This window comes from Homarus americanus, unplaced genomic scaffold, assembly GCF_018991925.1.
Source record: "Homarus americanus isolate GMGI-L3 unplaced genomic scaffold, GMGI_Hamer_2.0 scaffold19117, whole genome shotgun sequence".
NCBI classification, from domain to species: Eukaryota; Metazoa; Arthropoda; class Malacostraca; order Decapoda; family Nephropidae; genus Homarus; species Homarus americanus.
The window spans coordinates 1,179,076-1,195,230 of NW_024754704.1; the positions used below are offsets into that span (position 1 = coordinate 1,179,076).

General features: G+C 41.9%; 1 protein-coding gene across 1 annotated transcript; it reads left to right on the forward strand.

Annotated features, from left to right (window-relative positions):
• Positions 1-1,849: 1,849 nt before the first annotated feature.
• LOC121855979 (zinc finger HIT domain-containing protein 1-like) lies at positions 1,850-6,749 on the forward strand. The gene is made up of 4 exons (XM_042351201.1): positions 1,850-1,976; positions 3,958-4,053; positions 5,067-5,289; positions 6,302-6,749. The coding sequence occupies exons 2-4, from the start codon at positions 4,035-4,037 to the stop codon at positions 6,528-6,530; spliced, it is 471 nt and encodes a 156-aa protein (XP_042207135.1). The 5' UTR covers positions 1,850-1,976; positions 3,958-4,034; the 3' UTR covers positions 6,531-6,749.
• Positions 6,750-16,155: the final 9,406 nt, after the last annotated feature.

Sequence of the window (16,155 nt, forward strand, 5' to 3'; positions counted from 1 at the left end):
ATATCTAAATGAATATATATTAACGTGATTTATATACTGTGAAAAATAAACAAATAAAATTCGATATACAAGGCATAATTTATGATTGTCAATAGATTTTTCAATTACGTCTGAGGAAAATAATTTATTAGCACATCTCGCTATACACCCAGCCGTCAGTGTCTGTGCTGTCCTCATGGTCTCGGGTCACACTTAGTTAATAGTGATTTTATAAGTGTATTTCATTAAGTATGGTGAATGTTATGAAAGGAATACTTATAAAATGGTAAGGCTTTTATGTACTGAACTATGGTAGAGGTTGGTAAGGTTTTTATGTACTGAACTATGGTAGAGGTTGTGGTGTAAGGTCGTGGAGATGATCACTAATACCAATGTTATGTTAGGAAATGGGGTTTATGTGTTAAGTAGGGGTAAGTGTTTAGTCATTAATACTGTGTACTAGAAAATGGTGTTACGACGACCTTGGTGACATCTGGAAGAGGCTCAGTTAACTTGGTTCTCCCGTTCGTTAATCTGACCATCACACAGGGTCCAGGGAGTTGGTTTATAACTAAGTACTGGGTAAATATTGACAACCTCCCCGTCACTGTAAATGGTGTTGATGGATCTTTTCGGTAATGTATGAGAACACTGCCACCAGAAGGAGTAGTTTGATATCGTTCATTTTGGTGAATTTATAGTCTTACACGGTTCTTTCTTTCGCTGTTATTAATGTGTATTTCATTATGTTTAGATAATTCTAAGACATTTGTTCAGTCATTTTTCGTTATCCACCCATCACCTTTTTCACACAAAAAATTTATTTTTTTGTTAGTTTTCTTGCTGTTTTAGGCGATTATAAATGTCAGAATCATCTAAAACAGCAAGAAAACTAGCAAACAATATATTTTTCATGTGAAAAAAGGTGATGGGTGGATAACGAAAAATTATCCATTTTTCTAATATGATATTTCCTCCGGAAATTAAGGATAACCGAGATATTAATTTTTCAATATTAATGGATTTGCTCAGTCACAAGCCATTTGTTATTTACATCTCGCGGAGAAGCTCTGACTACCCCCACCCAATGCTTCTTACCTTTGCTTTCGCTTGTTAAGCATCTACAGCGCAGGTGCGGAGGGTGGTGTGGAAGTTTCTTATTGGCTATAGTGATAGGAGACAAGGCGTTAGCTATTCTGTCTGCACAGACGTTGCTGCTGACTTCTGTTGTACATCAGTTATTCCCAAGACGCGGTACGGTCTTATTTTTTTTTGACAGTCCGGGAAAGCTAACGTGTTAGCTATTCCGTGCATCTTAAAACGCCTTACAATAAATGCCTTTATTATTGGGCAATAGTTTTTTGTCTTAGCAAATGAACAATGCGGGGGAGCGTGGATTTGAATTTTCAGTACCAGATATGGCTGAACAGGTGGAAGAGCTGTGCCGACATTGTGATAAAGATTATTTTACATCAATTGTCGAGTTTTATCAGAAAAATAGTGAGGCAATTTCTTTTTTTTTAGAAAACACGGTGTATTACTGAACAATGCTATTTGTCCAAGATGTGAGGGCAGGAACAAAGGGGGTTAGGTTAGGTTTTGTTGGTTGGTTGGTATTTTATTGATTTGATTTACTAAAAAAAAACACTGTTAAGATTGTTAGGCCCCCAAGTAGATGACCATGCCTATTTCCTTTTTAATTTCTTATGTTCTAGTTACCTTCTATTCATTACTAGGACACATTCTGCCCCTTGGTATGTACAGTATTATTGTAGGTGACTAATTTCTTTAATATCTCTTGAAATAAAATATAGTACAGTGCAGTAGAACATTAAGGAAATCCTAATAAGTTATGGTGTTTCTTTTCCAGTGATCCTGTTATGAAACAATTTCTTCTGCACCTTGATGAAACTTTGAAACTGGGATCAAAATTTGTTCTGGTAGACTTGGATGATTGCCACCTGTTTGTGCAACCTGAGGTGTATAACAGTTTAAAGGTAAATCTCAGTGTGTGATCACAGTTTTCATCTTGCTTCTATCATGTTCAAGGTACTGTATGATTATTGTAGGATCAGGAAAGTATCAAATCAACATCCTGGAATACAGTACTGTACTGTACCACAATGGATTAGTATTATTTGTCATAAGTATGGCTTTCAGTCTTTTATGATATATGAGAATGATATAAGCTGAAAATGTATTACAGGTCCACCACCGATTTTCCGGCAACTTTAGTTCCCGAGCCTTGCCGGACCATCCGTTTTGCTGGATTAACAGAGGTCATATATAATAATTAAGCAATACACCTTTGACCCACTAGCTATACACCTCCCGGTATCTTTAAAACACCAAGGCTGCTAGAAACTTAAATTAAACAAATATTTAATATAAATTAAATGATTAAATGAAATACAGGCTGTATAAATGATGCAGGTTTATTAATTACTTACAAAAAATGTTGTAGTACTGCTGCTCCCAGAGTGGCAATTTGTAGAGTTTTACAAATACTGAAGATCTAATTACAAAGGTCTGGAAGCTGGGGGCTGTCAGGGTTGTTCTCTGTTTCATCTTGGACTTGTGGTGTTGCAGGGGGCACATCTGGGGTACCTGAAGTTGAGGCCACAGGTCTTGCAGGTGTGAGCCTACTGCTCTCACATGCATTCTTCTTGGCTAAGTTTTAAACATGTCATTCAGGCGAACTTGTTTCATGTGCTTCGATCTTTTCCTGCGTAATTTTTCATGCAACAAAATACTTTTCAAACCTCTCTGAGGTAATCGCGGTGGTAATCCAGCCCTTCTTATTGGCACGGTATGTCACTGGGTAAATTTTAGCACCTTTCAAGGCTCTAGGGCATTTACTTTTCCCTGTAACCAGTGGCTTACATCTGTGTGTGCCTGCTGCATTTGAGCACCCTAGGATGGTAACTCAATCCTTAGACTACTTGAGTCCTGTGGGCTCTTCATCCTCTGTTGTTAATGTTATTAGTGGTGTACATTGCCAATGTAATGCAGTTTCATCTGCATTATACACCAGCTACAAGCTTGGCAAATTCGTCCACATAGTCAGCAGCTCCTTCCATGTTTGCAGACCATTTTTCACCACAAACCTTATGCATTGCAATTCCATGACTCTTCTTAAACCTTTGAAGCCATCCTTCACTATAGTTACAGTTATGTTCTAAGTTAAGTTCTTTATGGACCACCTTTGCCTGTTCCATCATCATGCTACCTGACAATTCCACTCCTTCAATACAACGTTGTCGAACCCATTCCATCATCACTCTATCATGTTCAGTACTCTTACCGTCTTGCATTGTTTTTCTAATGCACATTTGCTTCTTGGATTCACTTTCTGCATAGAATCTCATTACTTTTTTCTTTGCTTCTTTATATCATGCACAGTTGACGAACCAATACCATACTGATCACACCTGTTGCACCGAAACACCATGGTCAAGTTTTCTCAAGAGTTCCACCTTATCTTGTATCGATATGGATTGGTGATTACGCTTTACACTACCACTGACACTTGTACTTGCCTTTGAAGCCATAGCTGGGGATAAATATGTGCAAAATATGCAAAGAATCACAAAATCAATGGGGCTACCACCAGCAACTGCAGAGTAAACAAACAAAGTGAGCGTGGTTAACACGTAATGCCATCTGTGGCCGCCCAGTAAACTAATCTGGAGGTCGCGGGAATTTCAAATGCCCTTTTGTAATTTTGTCCAGATTAAAAGAGGTGCCGGACTATCCGTTCCCGGAAAATCGATGGTGGACCTGTACCAATTTTATTATATTATCAGGAAATTAAAACTTAGTGCTGAACTTCTTATGGCCATCGGCCTCTCAGCCATGTGGCACAGAGGCTGTAACAACTGCAGTAGTTTTACATACCACTTCAGTACAAAAATTTCAACATTTATTTTGTGGAATTTATGACAATGGTACAGTATAGTGACTCACATTTTCTTTCAGAACCTTATAGATGAGCAGTACGAGAAGGTATACTACAATCAGAAGAGCAGCCTGGAGTAATATACTGTATACTAATTATGACAACACGCGAGTCAGGTGAGACATTGTGTTAGAAAATGGAAATGACAGATGTGCTATCTTATTAAGTACAGTCGCTCAAAAAAGTATCTGAAAAGTGGGGTCCGATGGATGTCAAAATGAAAACTACAACCCCTGTTGTCTGGGCACTGTTGCCTCGGTAGGGTTGGTAAGCGTGAGTAGGCGTAGTTGCCCCAACTGCTTATAACCAGGGTAGTTTATCTTTATAATTACATGTATCCATCGACATGTAAACTGTAAACATTGTATTATAGTTATACCTGTATGAAAGCAGTATAATCACCATACATAGCGTGTTTGATGCCCTATGTGAAACACAGTATCGACGACAGGGTAGAGTTGCCATGTTGCTATGAACCCCAAACTAAGTGTTGTGGATGCAGGAGGTGGTTACAGCAATAAGCGTGAGATGCCATTACTGTTTATCTTGCCTATTAATATAACATACCTTGATATCTAGTACATGTATGCATACCAAATGCTACATATGGATACAGTCAACATATACATTTAGTTGTTGTTGTTGCACAGAGGAACGTTTAAGCATTACCACGCACATATTGTTTACTGTATGTGTCTAACATGGATAATGTCTTTTAGACTGTCATTCCCTGTTAATATAACCATATTAATTATATTCATATGAAACAACTTAATGACAAACGGCAGGAAACGTCTTATATATTACATGGCAACCGTTGTGGCATACAGGGCTACCACCTTTATGCCTGGTCCTCTACCATTTCCCAAAAACATATGTCCAATGTTGAACAATATTTTTTGAGCGACTGTATATGTCCAATAACTAGGTCCACATTATTTGTTTACATCATAACTACTGGCTTTTCAATCTCAGGTCAGCACTATTAAATACAGTACAGTATACGACTCACTAAGCTATACTGTACCTATAAACTGTTCACTGATGAAAACTTGGTATAACTTAACTTATTTAATTTAAACTGTCCAAGTAGAGACCTAGAGGTAAATGTTTTATGTTTATTCTGTAGGTCGGCTGAAGGATGCCTCTACAAGGCGCATCCTGGATGAAGGTGCAAGGAGGAGGCGAGCACGTAAAGCTCTGGAAGCATTGGAGCAGGACAATTTCCATGACGACCCACATGCTAATCTTGTTATGAGTAAGAAGGCGCCCAAATTTGAAGAATCTTTGGATGGCAGTAGAAACAAGGATCGGAAGAGGAAAACAAGAAGTACTGAACATTTTAAACAAAGGTGAGTGGAAAACTGGGGTTAGTTAATTTTGGAATGTAATTCAAATGTCAGAAGGTTGTCATAAAGTTTTAAAGAGAAGCTTTTCTGAAGGTAACTAAACATTGCAACTTATAGATTGTATTTTTTTCTATTATGATTAATCACACACCATAAGAGGCTGATCATACAAGAATATAGTATAATACTATTGAATCAATAAACAAACCAGATGAATGCAACATCCTCCCGCCGTCCCCAGACTGTTTACTGTACATATGCAGTGTCTTAGCTCTCATTCTTAGCACCTCTTTGTAGGTCTACAGCATATCTGATTAGACCACTGTACAGTGCTCAGTTAGCTTGTAAGAGTTCAAAAATGGTTACTGCTTAGCTGCCTCTGAAGAGTTGGGTGTCTGCCGTATGGTTAGTTAATCATCTCAGGTTATCGATTGTACAGTAGCTATAAATCGAGCTTTTATATTTACAATAACTATTTTTTTATTAATTAAAAATAATAATAATGTGATTAAGCAATAACATATTTTTAATTCTGGAGTTGGGTTAGGTAGAATTTAGCCTACTAGAGATAGCAACTGGGGGATTCATTAGCTTATGGGAGACTGCAACTGCACATATAGGAAGCAGGCTGATTTTCTAGCCCTTTTCAGACAAAAAAGTGTGTCTTATATGCCATAAAATATGGTATATACAGTATACATTAAGGAATATAAATGAAAAGTTTCTGAAGAGGAAGAATTTGTTTTCTTGTTTTTATGGATCAAGAAAATGTATATGGGAAGTAATTGTTAAGTGTTGTCCATAGTTAACTTGAAGCATGTACAAGGTATCAGCATTTGTCAGGTCTGGAGGAAGGTGGTTTCTGGTGAAAGTAGGATTGTGTCAAGGTGTCTGGATGTAAGAGGAAGAAGCACATTAGAATTGACATGACATGTAGACATATTGATGAGAGAGTGAATTAAATTTAGTTGCTCAATAAGCCAGTTGTCAAGTTTTCTTATGAATTTATTTCCAGATTTCGAAAGAATTTTCCCATTTTGCTCGAAGAAGAACAAGCTTTATATCCTGAAGGACCAAACTACCTTACTATACAGGCACCTCCTTCTCAACTACCTGAGAGACATATATGTGCAGTTTGTGGATTTCCTGCCCCTTACACTTGTATTCCATGTGGAGCAAGATACTGTTCCACTAAATGTCTTTCTACCCATGAAGATACAAGATGTCTCAAGTGGACAGCTTAGATTTTTATCTTGTCAGCTGGTTAAACAGATCTCTTTGAAATTACAGTATATTGATGGATCAATAGCCAGTTTTTCTTTATTGCATTATGATAATGAATATACCAGGTTGATTATATAATATATTACATTGTGTTTATTTGTAGAATTCAATATTTCCTTACTTAATGTTATTGCAAATGACTAAGTTATAAATAAAACAAATAAGATATAAATTATGCAGCTCGCAGTTTACTTTCCCTCTCTTGGCAAGAGGGACTAGAGCACCAAGTACAGTAAAGGTATGTTGAAGCTGTGCTCTCAATTTTTCAGTAGATGCCACAATGACTATGAGAGGCACACGCGTGATGTCGCAGTGACGTCTTTACCAGTCCACCTCAAACTATCTACCTGACTAGTATTGCCAACGTGCCCTATGCCCGCCGTTAAACGCTCCCGTTTGTTGGAGACGGTGGCAATAGATGACAGTGATGGTGAAGATTTTCATCTTGAGGATAAGACTAAGAAGCAGAAACTGCCCCTGGTAGGGCTCCTGGGGGTGCCACCAACCCTGGTAGGGCCCCTAAGGGAGCCACCGACCCTGGAAGGGTCCCTGGTAGTGCCCCTGGGTGTGCCATTGCCCCTTGCAGGGGCAGGTCTGATACTCCTACTCGCGTTTTTAATTTCGACTTTGCATAGCGGTAAAACGCCTTTGGGTTTGACTTGACCTCGCTTGCAACCAGCCTCTGGAACTCCTTTTCAGCCCATCTACACTCTACCTTTGCTTGGTTCCTGGCTCTTGCATACATCCTCCTGTCCTGCTCATCGTTTGACCCAACCCACGTCTTGAATTTCTGGGTTTTCTTCTTAACTTTGTTGACCGCCGCATGGTTCATGTGTAGGGATCCCCTCGTATTCCTAGAAGCACTGGGTTTGGTCTTGGGTATATATTTATCGATCAAATGGGTCACTTTACTAGTTATGATATTCAGCGTAGTGTCTGCGTTCTTGTGCCTTAATGAGTCAGGCCAGTGGATACCTCTCATCTCTTCCCTCATCCCGTTGTAATTCCCCTTGTAATATTTGCACCTTGGCCTGGCCTTATCTTGAACTAGGTAACAGTTAAATCTGAATGACAACACTATATGGTGAATGGTGGCAACTGGAGCAAGGTGTTCCAGTTTGGCCACCATGCCTTCTTTGTTAGTTATGATGAGGTCTAGTGGTTTGGGTGTTTGCTCCTCTCTGTAATGTGTCGGGTCTCTAACATGTTGGAACAGAAAATTATCTCTCAGAGTTTCTACAGAAAGAGTAGCAGGGTTATTCAAGTCATTTGGGGTGAACTCGTTTCTCCAGTCGATGTCGCCATAGTTAAAAGTCCCCCCCATGATAAGGAGGTGGCGAGGGTTGAACATCGCCACATTGTCTATTAAGGCTCTTAAGTTCCTTTGATTTAATGCCCCACAGTTTGGGGATCTGTAGATACACCCGACAATAAGTGAGCCCCTCCCTTTAGTTTAATTTTACACCACTTGGACTCTTCAAAACATCCTTTCCCTGTACCATCGCCTGGCTGGCTTTAAGGTCTTGCCTAGCATAGATAACCACATCCCTCTTGCAAGTTTCTTGAGAAAGGTTCGTAAATGAGTCATATCCAGCAATACTGAACTCGCATTCCTCTGAGTTGAGTCTCTTGTTCTTGTACAGCAGTTCTACAACTCCTACAATATCTGGTTGGTGTACCTTCAGTAGTGTTTCAAACTCCTCTCTCTTTTCAAGGAACGTGTCAGTATTAGTGTACATGACATTCAAGCCAGAATTTGTTCTCGGTAATGTCTCTGCTCTTAGTAGTAACCCCCCCCCATTCTCAGATGCTGCAGCATTTGCTAAGTATACTGTATTTTGCAGGGTGTGGTTAGAAATGTCATTGTTTACAAGGTGCTCGCCTCCTCCCGGCTGATAGGCGGAGCTGGTGCCACCTCCTGGGTGGGGGGTGCGCTGCTGTCCCCTGGTCCTGTGTCGGCACACTTGCTTCCACTACCCTCTCCCTGAATATAACCCATGTACACTCGTCCCCGTTCCTCCTCGACTATTCCCTTCTCTGCTTCAAGCCTTGCAGGAGCTTCTTGTGCTGTTCCCTCTGCATTACCATGCGATCTGGGTGAATGAATACACTCCAAAATGCCTCGCTCCATGCTAAGTATGATCCTGAGGGGGCGAGGCATGTCCCCCTGCTTTTGTCCCAGCCTCCTCACATCCTGAGGGGTTGATGGCATCTTCAGAACCTCTGTACAAATATTCTTTAACTGCATCTTATCGTGTGTAATCTTATTCTCAGTTCCCTCCGCCTGGCTCTCAGGGACTCCAAAAACTTTTACATTGTTCCTGCGCTGGAAACGTAGAGAATTTCTGTGGTATTTTGGTCATCATCAAAATAAGGAAATCCGGACTGAAGCCGAGCAGAGATGTGAAAGGAGATTTCTATCTTGAAAATACTTTAACCTTTTAGGGGGCACTGCCATACTTACGTATTTTATTCTGGTTAACGCTAGACGATTTTATTCAGCTGAAACCCCTGCCCTCTAAAGGGTTAATGAGATATAAACTGTTTATTGTGGCATAAACATACTCTGTATATTTCTTACGGCCTTTGCTCCCCCTGTGTGGTGTACTCTGCCTCTTACACCATGACTGACGTGCGTAACCACTTCATAAAAGTAAGTCAGATTTGTCTCAATAGCAGTACTGTACGGTACGACAGTCAACACTGCGACGTAGTCACACTTGAGGACGCCGTCACCAGGACTGTGCTTTGATCACTGCTAGATGGGTGTAGCTCGCTCATTGTGTACTCAAAATTATTAATTTAAGTTCCAGTATTGACACTAGAAAACAGTAAAAAAAAATATTTATTTTATTTCTGTTTAAGCTAACAATTTGGAACCAAAGTCACGAATATGTATTTGTTGTACGTATGTATATATGTGATAGTATGCATGTTTATGCCAGTGGAGCCTTGGGTCGTGGGAATACCTACATGTGTGAGTTACATCAATATGATGTCACCCGCCGTCACAACTAACATTTTCTATGATGCACTGCTGTGCTGAAATTTCGTAATACAGAAAACGAATCGTTCATATTTCTGGGAGTAACTATTTTTTTATAGGAAATAAATTTTTTGTATTTTTATCTAACAAAATTTATACACAGTTCATATGTCTATGATATATTTCTAGCTCCTGGAAGCTTTATTATATATATATATATATATATATATATATATATATATATATATATATATATATATATATATATATATATATATATATATATATATATATATATATATATATATATATATATATATATAATCACACGGGGAAAAGGGTGTAGTGGATTTCTCCCCTACAAACGCTGTTTGTCGCTGAGTAGCCGACCCCGCGAATTCCCCAGTGTATGCCTCGTGGTCTAGGTCAACCAGCGCCGCCTTGCATGACGGAGGTCAACTATTAAGCCACGCCTACTGCGGTTATATAAGACCTCACCTGGCCTTCATCGCCCTCTTTCTACCTACACCAACCAGCAAGCAACACCACCTCCTCCTCCTCCTGCCTGGCGGTCCTCGCTCCCGCCGGCGAGCATGGCGACCCACAAGCTGTCCTCCTCTGAGCATCCTCACCACCCAGCTCTCTCTACATCACGCTTGTAACCACGCTGCCACTTCCCAGCACCAAGCTGCACTGTACATCCAATATAATATGTATACAGAGAGCACATTGTGAGTTTCCTTTCTCCATCCCATCCTGAGTGTGAACCAAACATCACGTACCCCACAAATGGTGACCCCCGGAGATTCGCACTCACACAGGATGGAGGAGAAACCGATCACGCTCCCAGTCTTCAAGCAACATGGAAGACTGGCTTATCCACCCAGAAGCAGCTCTCATCGGCTCTACAGCTACTGTCTCTACACCGCAGGTTAGACACCCTAGAGCAGCACGGCTTCTCTAAGCAGACACCAGCTCCTCTTCCTGCCCCAAGCACCACGTCCTACCGACCCCAGCACACCCGTCCTGCCTCAGACGCCGCTCCCGGCCCAGCAGTACCCCCTGCCGCTCCTCCTGATGCAGCCCCTGCTCCCAACGCAGCCCATGTGTCTGAGTGCGGACCTACACGCCCCTCTTTTCTCCCTCAGGTACTCCCTGCTACTGTCCTGCACTCTGCTGCTGTCACGAGCCCTCATCCGCTTCTGCTGACGCAGCCCCTGCTCCTGACCCAGGCCCACACACCCCAGCAGGCGCATCTGACGACTCTGTACCTGACGTGAGGGAAGCACAACATTCATCGCCTCCACACACCCATTTTCTCCCTCTCTACTCCCACAGATATTGTGTATCTAGACAGTTGTCTCCTCTAGTGGCCGGCTCATTCACGCCATTGCCGTTATGGCTCACATGAGGCATGCACCGCCTGTTCTGCCTCACATGTGCCATGAACCCCTGCAGACAACAAGTCTCCTACACCGCCTGGAGGGAAGGAGGGAGTATTGTAGTGGATTTCTCCCCTACAAACTCTGTTTGTCGCTGAGTAGCCGACCCCGCGAATTCCCCAGTGTATACCTCGTGGTCTAGGTCAACCAGCGCCGCCTTACATGACGGAGGTCAACTATTAAGCCACGCCTACCTCCGCTATATAAGACCTGACCTCGTGGTGACCACGCTGCTTCTAGCTCCAGCCGCAGCCAGCAACACCTCCTCCTCCTCCTGCCTGGCGGCCCTCGCTCCCGTCGGCGAGCATGGCGACCCACAAGCTGGTCCTCCTCTGAGCACCCTCACCAACCAGCTCTCTCTACATCACGCTTGTAACCATGCTGCCTTCCCAGCACCAAGCTGCATTGTACATCCAATACAACATGTATACAGAGAGCACATTGTGAGTTTCCTTTCTCCATCCCATCCTGAGAGTGAACCAAACAACCTGTTCCCCACAAGGGAAACAACGGAGCACCTTAGCTTTCGTCTTTATTCAAGCAATTATCACCCTTCCTTCCTCCAGTATAATTTGCATGCCAGAAAATACCCAGACTCCTCCTCCCAGTTACCAAGGTAGTTTAAGAGGTTTTAATGCTGAAGCCCAAGTTTATGTTGTGTCAGGGATGCCTGGGTGGTGGCAGCATAATTACCAGTTAATGAATTAATGAGAAAGATAATAAGTAAGTACAAATTCTCAGACATGCCCAAATGAAATAAATAAAATAGGAATGGGACTATGCAGTATTATAAGACTGAAATAATAGTTGTAAATACAGTAGCTGGGGATGTTGTTTAAATGGCCGAGGGCAATTACTACCCCTAGTTAAGGTTTTATTTATTTTCTTTCATCATGAGGTTGTAGTGACGAAAAAGAGACGTGATAAGGAAGTTAGCATTAGCACGGCTACTACTATCCTGAGACTATTGACTTGGTAATAGTTGATCGGAAAGCCTCGATATATTCAGGTTTGTGTACCATCAGGCGCGTGTGCTGCAGTCCCCCGTGTCCTACCCTAACACACATTGACATTTTAAGAGATGAGGAACCAAAGTTACTCATAAACAGATCGAATACTCTAAAAGATACTAAGGAACAGAAGGCGAGTGAGGAGAGTTAAGTAGATGTGAAGTATGTGATGGTGATGTAACTGAAGCCCAAGCAGGAGACAGGAAGGTTAGTCTTTGGGGGGGTTAACCATCCAAGAGCTTCCCCGGAGGTAGAGCCTGCCATGGGGGTCTCAGGTTTACACTGCGTTACTGAGTACAGGACGGTGAGACAAAACTGAATCATACTAAACCAGCGCAATAGTTAATCAGATTATTAATTTATGAAAAATCGACCGTAAAATAATAAAAAAATGAAAAAAAAATCTCGCGTAAAAGTTGGCAGATTATCACCAATGAGAGTATTTCTTTTTAATTAATTCAATATGTATATACAGTGTACTATAGCCGACTACCCCATACAAGGATCCATTAATATATATAATATTTCGTAATTTTCAGGATAGTCATATGAATTTCATCCAAATTACTGAAAACTTTTGTATGTCTCTCTGACGTGACCAAAGTAATGCAGTACAAGTCTAAACCTGGACTAGAATTCGACTTGCGAATCTTACAAAATTAATTCTTTAACGTGAGAGTTCCATCAGCCCGGGGTGAAGGGCTGCACTGAGAGGTGAGGTGGTGCAGCCGGAGTTGGTTATATCCTAAACCATTCACTGATGCACTTGGAGTTCACGCCACCGGGAGAAATACTTCACCTTTATCCTCACTTATTGTCTTCAGTGTTCGCTGGGACGACCTGTCTTCAACATCCACATTCATAAGACTTCATCCATTTCTCTACTCATCCACATCATCCATTTCTCCACTCATCCACATCATCCATTTCTCCACTCATCCACGTCATCCTTCTTTCCACTCCTCCACCATTTGCTCTCCTCTACATCCATGTATGTATAAATATCTCTGGTTTATCTAGGTGTTCGCTATTTCTGGCTACACTGCCATCAACGGAAGGGAAATATTTCGAGATATCTTTCAGTCGTATATCTTGTTCGTCAGTTACTCTTACCCCGGCAATATTTTTACGGCAGTGCTAAAAATAAATGTATTTTTAACTGAGGTATCGGCAGAGGTGGGCGAGGGAGAGGCGTTTATGATGGTGACCCCGACACCCACGATTGACACTCATACACGACGCTTAAACCCACACACTACCTCGCCTCAGACACACACACTGCCTCGCCTAGCTTCACCCAGATACTGCCTCGCCTTACCCACACATACTGCCTCGCCTAGCCTCACCCACACACTACCTCGCCTCAGACACACACACTGCCTCGCCTAGCCTCAGCCTCACCCACACACTGCCTCGCCTTACACACATACTGCCCACACACTACCTCGCCTTAGACACACACACTGCCTTGCCTAGCCTCACCCACACACTGCCTCGCCTTACCCACACATACTGCCTCGCCTAACCTCACCCACACACTGCCTCGCCTTACCCACACATACTGCCTCGCCTAGCCTCACCCACATACTGCCTCGCCTCACCTTAAACCAAGAGCCATCACTTATATAAAACATAATAGTCTAACAATATAACATAATATGGAATAAATGCCTTTAACTTGATTTTATATTATATACTGTGTCCACCATTACGGTCTCTCTTCGTAAATTATTTGTGATAAAATTCCGCCATCTTACCCCTGGGAGTCACACACTATGTGCCTAAAGTTAGATAGATGTAATGATTAGACAAAATACCTCCACTACACACTAGCCTACAGCAAATACTCAAAATACATTAATACATTGACGTAAATAAAAAAAATATGCAAATGTAACCTAAATCGGAAAATATAAATAAAAGATAGAAAGTTGAAGAGAATTATGAGTAGTGGTTAGGTTAGTGTGGATGAGGAGGGTCAGTATGATCCACGTCTGGTTTACAATTTACTATGTAATGTTATTTGTATTGAAAGGGTCGACCATGTTCTCTTAATAAGAGAAACTGATGGTCGACCTCTAGCGAAAGGCATTCCAGTACAGCTTGAAGCTCTCCTTTGCGATGTTGGGGTGCTTAAACGTCAGGTCGGATATGCTATAGGGGAGGGGCGAGATAAGGAAGAGGTGAGGGACAGTTAAGTGTGGGACTGTTACCATCCTCCTCCTCCTTCCTCTCGCGCCCCGCACCAGTACACAGGATGAACGTGTCTCATATATTGCAAATTTAATATCAGAGAGGAAATTTAGGTGATATTTTCTTCCCCCTGCTGGCTGGTATGGGTGGAGGGGAGTGTAGCTGTGGACCCTCTGTAATCTCTTTTGATGGGCAGCTTATCTGAGAGGTGGAAGTTTTCTCCCTCCACCTCAATTTGACATAAATTCCGGAATTGCCTTGACACAGCCAGCTAAGCATGTCGTCATAGGTGGTGAGACTGGGAGGTCGTGTGTACGTACCACTGTCGCCTCCAGACTCTTGGGGAGAACCAACTGGAGGAGAAGTTGTTGTTGTTGTTGTAGTGGTAGTAGTAGTAGTTGCTGTTGTTGTTGTTGTTGTAGCCTAGAGGTTCAGATATACTGTGACCAATAAATCTTGTGTTTGCTTTACCAGGGTTAGGTTAGGTGGCTGAGAGATACAAGAAACACTATTAAGTTTAACAGGAAGTGAAAGCTTAAGCCAGAGCAGATCCTGAGTTGGGGGTAGTGGAGATGAGAACAGGTAAATACACAAGTGTTCTCTCCGTGACAGGGAAGAATGTATTGTTAGGAACTAAGTCATGAGTTTGTGTGTGTGTGTGTGTGTGTGAAGACGTGGTAACTAAAATATCCCGGATATAGGAACAGTAACAGGATCATAGATGGCGCCACAGAGGCCTCTAGCTGCGGTTCTCACAAGGAATCATTAGCTGTAGTAAGGCTTCATGTGGTGTTATTATCTATCACCACAAGGCTGTATCGGTGGAAAAGAGATGTGCTAAAACCCAGTACAGTACACCCAGCACCTCCCAACTGTACCTATAATCATGGCTGGCTGACTGTGATACTGACCTTGAGGGGGTGGGGGGGGGCTGCGAGGATCCAATTTGCTATTATTATTATTATTATTATTATTATTATTATTATTATTATTATTATTATTATTCCTGAATTATTTGTCTATCATGAATTTACACGAGGCAGTCGCCAGAATACACGTGTTTTGACAGAGTGGCCACATAGTGAGGGGTTGGGCCTCCACCACCCACTCAGTGAGAGGATAGACACACGCCGCTGCGGGTATGAATGGGTGAGCTGAGCCGTGTGGTGACCGGGCCGGAGAGATTATGCATGAACCACCTGCCTCACCGGGACACGGATTACTGGATAAAGACAGGTAAAAATAGAACATAACTGGAGCGTTTGTCACCCAGCTGGCCGTCTCGCACTGGCTCAAAGTTGAGTGAGAGTACTGAAATAATTATACAATCCTAACTGGCAGGTGCGCGTCATAACATAAGCCCCTGACACGAGTGGTAGACCAACATTCACACAGAATTTTATCGCTGTACCTCGGGCAGTACTCAACTCTCCTGCCAACTTCCATTTATATATATTTTTATATTTTTATTTTTTCACGGGTCTGAATTCAATCCAATTATCGACTTCTTATATATAGCGTTAACTGTGTTGGGTAACGGCTGATGCGAGTGTATCTTTGACCCATAATAAAGGTTTTAGATCTTCGTTCTCTGAGGCACTTGTCCAGCTTTCACCAATGTCTTAGGTATTACACACACACAACATGAAGACTACTACCGCCTCCTGCTGGTTTGGGGCGGTGGATTGATGATAAATTCAGTTCATTACAAAATCTGAAGCAATTATTGTAAATTTAGTTAATCTGTTTCAGTTATTACCATAACATCTGTAAATTACAAATTACAGCATTAAAAATTAGCTTTATTACCCAAAATGTTTTAAAATGTACTTGTTCTGTACACACAAAAACGGGAGCCAGTGAGAGCCCATATATCAACACGTGTGATAGATGTGAACCCATCAGTGGACGGGTGAGTCCTCTCTCTCTCTCTCTCTTTCTCTCCACAGTAAAA